Raw genomic sequence first — 6,884 nt, forward strand, 5'->3', positions numbered from 1 at the left:
CGCGGGCCTCCTGGGCGTCAGGGGCGGGACGTGCGTGCGGGCGGCGGCGGCGGCGGCCCTGTAAACAGCCGAGCGCGGGGCGAAACGCAGGTCACGTGCACAAGTGGGAGAGGAAAACGCCGAGCGCGCGGAGCCCCGTGTGCCGTAATGGTGAGACGGGTGTGCGCGTGGCGTCCGTTCACAGCGCGCCCTAAGTGTCGTCAACACAGCACGCGTACCAACAACTTCAGGGATTTTACTCAACAACTTAATTAACGAAGGAACCAGTGACGCGACAAAGCTGGTTCACGGGCATTGGGAGGAACTGGGTACTTAACAGACCTCCTGAGAAAGCAAAGCAAGGCTGTTCGGTTGCAGAAAAAGCTGGTTAGCATCCTACCAGAAAGAACGGTAGGCTGTCTTTTTCTAGTGGATAGAAATGATATGCATCTCTAATGGACTAAAATCTACAAATTAATGTATATTCTCATAAGGTACCTATGGGCTCTAATGAATTGTAAAGTCAAGACGCAGATAAATTGCCCTATGACATTAGTTATGGAACTTTCTGGACTTAAGACCCACTTTTGCTCTTAAAATTTCTTGGACACTCAAAAGAACTTGTTTATGTGGGTAATGCTTGATAGTTACCATATTAGGAATTAAAATTTTTAAATGTTCATTTATTCGTTTTTTAAACTCTAAAAAGCACGTTGCATGTTAACATTTTTATGAAGAAATAATATTCTTCAAAGTAAAACGTTTAGTGGGAAGAGTAGCATAGTTTCACATTTTTCACGTCCCTGCAGCGTCTGGCTGGACAGAAGGCAGCGAGAGTCTGAAACTGCAGCAGCGGTGCTTTGCAGCGTGTGGCTTGGACTGGTGTATGTGAGGAAAGCCCATCACGGAGCAAGTGGCTGGAAATGAGGGGATTGTTTGAATTGTCTTTTCAGATAACCATATTATTCTTTGAATCGACACCCAAATTTGACTAGTGGTAGTTTCTTAAAGGTTAGTCGCAATGTGGAATCTGAAATGTCAGTGAATGCTTCCTACTTTGTCACACTGATATCCATCAGTCTGTCCTCAGAATGAATCTTTTATGAACTCAGAGGTACAGTCTTCCTGAGCATGCACAGGTACCAGTACCGGTTTGTGGCCTGTTAGGAACCGGGCTGCACAGCAGGAGGTGAGCGGTGGACGAGCTAGCGAAGCTTCATCCGTATTTGCTCCCCAGGGCTAGCATCACCGCCTCGGCTCCACCTCAGATCATCAGGCATTAGATTCTCATAGGAACACCGGTCCCTGGTGCCAAAAAGGTTGGGTACCGCTGGTGTGAGCTGCCCATCTCGGTGCTTTGTTACGGCAGCCCAGGCGGACGCAGCCACTGCCTTGATTCCTACTAAGACAGTAGCAGTCTTGGGCACCGCTGCTTTGGCACCATCTTGCAAATGTCTACAGTAAAAAAGCAAAGAGCATCATGGTATTATTTCGACCTTGGACACCTCTCAGGGGTTCACTATACTCTGAGGACCGCTGCCCTGGAGAATTAAAGCATCCTGGAATGAACCCGGCATGGAATGCCTTAGTACGACTTGGAAAGGACATGCAGCCACCTTACCGCTGTATTTCCAAGTTTTGAATAACATCCGAAAGCATCACAAATAGAGCAGAGACTGCCTCTGGGGAAAGGGGTCAGGGGAACAGGAATAAAACAGAAGAGGCCTTTGAAGTCAGTACCATGTGTTTGCATTACTTATTCAAAAAGTAAATAACTTTTTAAATAAAGAGTCGAAAGCTAAACATAATTTTATACACTCCAGTAGTCACACTCATGTATTTACCCAACTGATCCATACGAACACATATGCAAATGTTTCGAGCGGCTTTCCTCATAATTGCCAAAAACTGGAGGCACCCCAGAGGCCCTCCAAAAGAAGAATGGAGAGACAAACTGTGGGCCATCCATGTAAGTAAATTCTATCACCAGTAAGAGGGAATGAGCGCTAAAGCGACGAAATATCAGTTGGTGTTAAATGTGTGTTGCTAAGAGATAGAAGCCAGTCTAAAAAGGCTGCTACGGAATGTGACATTCTGAAAAAGGCAGAACTGTGGAAGCAGGACTCAGATCAGGGGTCGCCAGGGGTTGGGTGTGAGAAAAGGTTGAATGGGTGAAGCACAGCGGCCGGGAAACTTCCATTCGGTACTGATGACGGACACCTGGCACCAGGGTTATGGAAACCGGAGACCTTTACGACAAAGAGTAACCTTAACGAATGCAACTTTTTTTAAAAATCACTTAAGGGATTGGGGATCCTGGAAGGGAATGCAGAATGTGACAGGGTAATCGAACTGCGTTGCAAATGAACGTACCAGCCTCACTGAAGGGAGCCGCTGACCTAGGTAGCTCTGGAAATGAGCGGAGTCGCTGGGGCTAAAGGGAAAAGGAGCTGCACGTAGACACTTCAATCTGTGTTGCATCCCACGGGTGTGGGTTAGCAGTTCTGAAATCCGACACACATGCAGTGGAAATGGACAGTACATGGCGTGGGGGGTGGAGCCAGGCTTCTGACTGCTGGCATGGGCGGTTCCAGATAAGCAAGGAAAGAGCCTAGAATGGTCCATGTGGTGAGGGTTAGAGCTGGAGGCATCAGAATGAGCTTGTGTTTAGCATAACACAGAGGCAGACGGCTACATACAAAACTGCTTAGAGGAGCATGTATGCACGGAGCCACATGTATTTACACGTGTGTATTCCCTTGGTCTCCCAGCCCAGAAATGACACGCACGTCGGGCACCCAGGTCCTGGTTTCTAGCCCCATCTCCTGAGGAGGAGCCAGGGCTCCTTGGAGTAATGGCTGATTCTCGGGCTGGGGCAGGAAACATACGAATTGAGCCTGGACCATCTTGTAGTGCAAAATAGGAAGTGCTCAGAGAGGAAATACCCACCAAGGGCGAATGACGAAAGGACACGGGAGCCGACTAAAAGGGCGTCCCACGGCCTAAGCTGGAACAGTTTGACAAACAAATGGGTGATACTAAGTAACTCTGATCACCCGGAGTACAGAGTGGATACGCGTGAGCCAGCACTGAACTCATACTGTGTGCTCAGGGTGCTGCAGCTCTGCCCACCAAGGGCTGGGACGCGGCACCCTGTCCCCTGAGTGTTGGCTACACACAGGGACCACCCGCCAAGGAGCACAGCCTGGAAAGGAGGGAGGGCGACAGTTGGGCGGGGATGCCTGGTAGACATGACCTCAACCAAGAGACCAAGGTCGGCATCGCAGCGGTCAGCCACGATGTTAGCACATGTCCTTGACATGACATGCCGAGAAGAGCACTTCGCTGCAGTCTTGCACCAGACAAACCCTGTTTGAGGGACTTGCTACGAAGCACCTGGCCAACCCTCCAAGTTGTCAGGTCTCAAAAACATGGAAAGTCTGACAAACTGTCACAGCCCACAGGAGCCCCAGGTGTCATGTGGCGTCCTGAGTGGGGTCTCGGAACAGAAAAAAGACACTAGGGAAAAACGAAGAAAATCTAAATGAAGACTTCGTTAGTAATCATCCATTTCGGTTCGTTCATCGTATGTCGAGGAATGAACCTTGCCAATGTGTCACGTTAGTGGGGCGGGCCGGTTGTGTGGCATACGGAAACGCTGTGCTGTCTTAGCGGTTTTTCTGTAAATCTAAGATTATTGTAAAAAGTTTTTTTAATGTATTGAAAAAACGATCACCGTCCATAATGCTATCCTCTCCCCCCAAAGCAGGACGAGGCGCCATGTTGGGGTTGAGGCAGAGGGGCCCCCACCGCCGTTGCTGGCCCTGTGGACGGCGGGCAGCTGCTTTGTGAGAAGTCTCTCTCACCGGCGGAGGCCATGCCACCTCCAGGTGGCTCCCATGCACGGGGAGGTGTGCAAACCTGTGCCCATCGCACAGGTCACAGCTCTGTACCTGAAACTCAGAGGCGAGATGAGTTCCAGACCTTTACACCACGTAGGATGTCAGAGCCCGCTATGCACGCCAGGTCGGCCGAAGACTGTAAAAGCCCACTTACAAACAGACACATCTCATCCAGCCAGTTTTGGCCGCCAAATGAATTTGTCTCAAAATTACAAAGGAAAAAAAGTTATGACCTCAATTTTCAGAGCTTTGGGGATTTTGGAATTCCAAGGAAGTGCTCCAGGGCTGAAAGAAAATAAGAGCACTGAGGTGGCCACGCTGCAGGGGGCGGGACGCGCTGCCACCGTGCGGGGCACGCAGCTGGCCTCGACCACGTGCCCCCATCGCGTGCTGTCACGAGGCCCCTCCGTGAGAGGACACGGAGGCTGGAGCCGCGGGGAGCGGGGCCTGCTCAGGGAGGTTGGGATGCTGTGTTCCTGACCCCCGTGCCCCGCTGCCCCTGCAAGGCCCTTCAGGGACCTGCCCGTGTGCACAGTGGGTCCCTCCCCTCCAAATGCACCCCAGCTTCTCCAGCAGACTCTCCGGGCCTTGCCTACGTCACAAGCTAGTCCCAGAGAGGACGCAGCTGCAGGTCCCTCCTCTGGCCCGACCCACAGGCTCTGTCGTCCACGCGACGGCCTGGCTGCTTTCTGAAAAGGGGACCGGACAGACAAACCCACGTCTCCACGAATCAGCCTCCCGCGCAGGGGATATTTGTGTAATTTACGAAAATGACCTTAAACCCAGAAGCAACCAGAAGAGGGTACGTGACCAACACCGTTTCTCCTCAACAGACGTTTATTAAGAGCCGCCGTGCAGGGCTCTGAGCAAGGTGCTTTCCTCAGTCTGTGCTGCACAGAGGTGGCCAGTGCTCCCGGGGCGGACAGAAGCGAGGGCTGGCCCGTCCTTAGGGGCACACATGCTCGCAGCCATGTGGGCCATCTCTGCCTTTGTCATCGTTGGAGCGGGAGGCCAAACCAAATGCCATTTCCCAGGAGGTCAAACCATGGCCAGGGTGCTTTCCAGAAAGTTCCGCTACCGCGCTACTGCCGCGCCAGCAGGAAGCCCCTCCCCAGCCTCCTGCAGCCCTGCGGGTCACTCTCTGCCCTTAGAGACAGCGAGCGTGAGAGACTCACTGTTTTGCGGGGAACGGTGAGTTCAAAGGGGAGGTGGGCGGGGAGTGGGCGAGGCGAGAATGGCTTGGAAACCAGGGACCTGCAGGCCAGAGGGCTCCCTGTGACGTAGGATGGGTCCAGGTTCCCACGGGGAGCCCTCCCGCCCCTCAAGCCTGGATGGGCTCTGGCCGCATCACAACCTCTGCCCACTGGGGGGCAGAGAGCCACCAAGGCCACCCGAGCTCTTGGCAGGATGTTCAAAGCCGTGATTGACGTAGACGCAGTCGGCTGGGCGTGCTGGGGAGGGGTGCTTTGAGCAGGAGGCCGTTCCGGCCACCGCTGCCTCCTCTTCCAACTCCTGCTCAAGCACCAGAGCCGGGTTGACGTCAGGCCCTGCAGAGGGACCGACAGAAAGGAATGAGGTCAGGGAGGTGGCCTGCGGGGCGCTGCAGCCGAGAAAGGAAGGTCAGAGCTGCGTCCTGAGCCTCCACTGCACCTCACGCAGCCGTCGCTGTACCCGAGCCCGAAAAGCCAGTGGCCAGCTCAGCTGTCACCGGTGCCAAGCCCCCACCTAGCTGCCTTCCAGAGCCAGTCCCCACCGTCAGCACGACCTTGCAGGGTGCCCCGTGACCTCCGATGGCCCCCACGGCCCTCTCCCCTTCCTTCCGGGACCCCCCCGCCCCCCGTGCGCACCCACAAGCACGCCCTGCGGGGAGTAGCTGGCCCTCGCTCTGCAGCAGACGCAGCGCCAGGCGGGCAGCACTCACCCAGGTAGCTGAGGACGACGGGCAGGAAGACCAGTCCGTGCAGCAGGCCCAGCAGGGTGAGGACGAGGCTGAGGCGGAAGAAGAAGATCTGGACGAGCTGCGCCTTGGCCAGGCCCAGGACCAGGATGCCCGGCATGTTGGTCATGGCCACCCCGGCGAACACCTGGGGGTCATGGGCCGGTGTCAGGTTGGCACGCGGCAGCCAGCCCAGGGCTTCGAGTGGCGCAGCCACCTACTCACCGCACTGCCCATGGAGGTAGTGGCCTCCTTGGCCCTCTCCAGCCGCGTGGGCTTGGTGCTGATGGCAAAGGAGCGGGTGATGTGGGACACGAACTCCACGGAGATGCCCACTGCCTGTGGGCAGAAACGGGGTTTCAGCCACGAAGGGGTGGGGTGCAGTCCACCTGGGCCAGCAGGCAGCACTAGACCCAGGAGAGAACAGCATGTCCCACGCAGCTGACCGTGACCAGGTTGATGAGGGACACAGCGTTGTAGCTGATGCCCCACAGGGCCATGAAGCCCACGGTGTCCACCAGGATCATGAGGATGGAGAAGAGGTTGAGGAGGCCGGAGCGAAGGTCCATGCCCAGCAGGAGGCAGCAGATGGCGAAGGTGGGCAGCAGGCAGAGCCCCAGCGTGGCCAGCCCCTCAGGCAGCAAGGTCAGGTACTGCTCGTAGAACACGCTGGTGACCCTGCAGGTGGCAGCGCAGTCACATGTGGCGGTGAGGCCTCCGCGCCCACCTCGGGAGGACATCGCAGCGCCCACCCACCCGGCCCTGCGGCCTCACGTGTAGGGGAAGACCTCGAAGGCGGGGTCGGTGCCCGGCACCCTCCGCAAGTCAGCGGTGATGTTGGCTGCCAGCGCCCGGGTGGCCCGCAGAGCCTCCGTGTACTCGTGCGAGTCCCTCAGCGGCGTGTGGTAGGCCATGAAGCGTGAGGCTGGGACAACGGGGACGGAGGTCAGAGCCAGCTCCTGCCCTCAGGGCCGGGGGCCTGGGCCAGGGCGCAGCCGCCTCCGCTATCAGATTCATGACAAAATCAGGGGAAGGGGCCTAGAGTTTGGACGGAGCCCAAGGGGCTC

The 6,884-nt window shown here is 55.8% G+C and overlaps 1 protein-coding gene across 1 annotated transcript in view; it reads right to left on the minus strand.

Moving 5' to 3' along the window:
* Window positions 1-4,330: 4,330 nt before the first annotated feature.
* The window catches only part of NPC1L1 (NPC1 like intracellular cholesterol transporter 1), a 15,006-nt gene continuing 12,452 nt past the window's right edge, over window positions 4,331-6,884 (minus strand). The window contains exons 16-20 of the mRNA XM_025046510.1: window positions 6,592-6,742; window positions 6,264-6,495; window positions 6,043-6,156; window positions 5,803-5,965; window positions 4,331-5,428 (exon numbers count right to left, since the gene is read on the minus strand). Coding sequence (XP_024902278.1) covers window positions 5,229-5,428; window positions 5,803-5,965; window positions 6,043-6,156; window positions 6,264-6,495; window positions 6,592-6,742 — 860 coding nt within the window. The 3' untranslated portion in view covers window positions 4,331-5,228. The remainder of the gene's footprint in view (window positions 5,429-5,802; window positions 5,966-6,042; window positions 6,157-6,263; window positions 6,496-6,591; window positions 6,743-6,884) is intronic.

The sequence above is a fragment of the Pteropus alecto genome, unplaced genomic scaffold (assembly GCF_000325575.1).
Source record: "Pteropus alecto unplaced genomic scaffold, ASM32557v1 scaffold214, whole genome shotgun sequence".
NCBI classification, from domain to species: domain Eukaryota; kingdom Metazoa; phylum Chordata; class Mammalia; order Chiroptera; family Pteropodidae; genus Pteropus; species Pteropus alecto.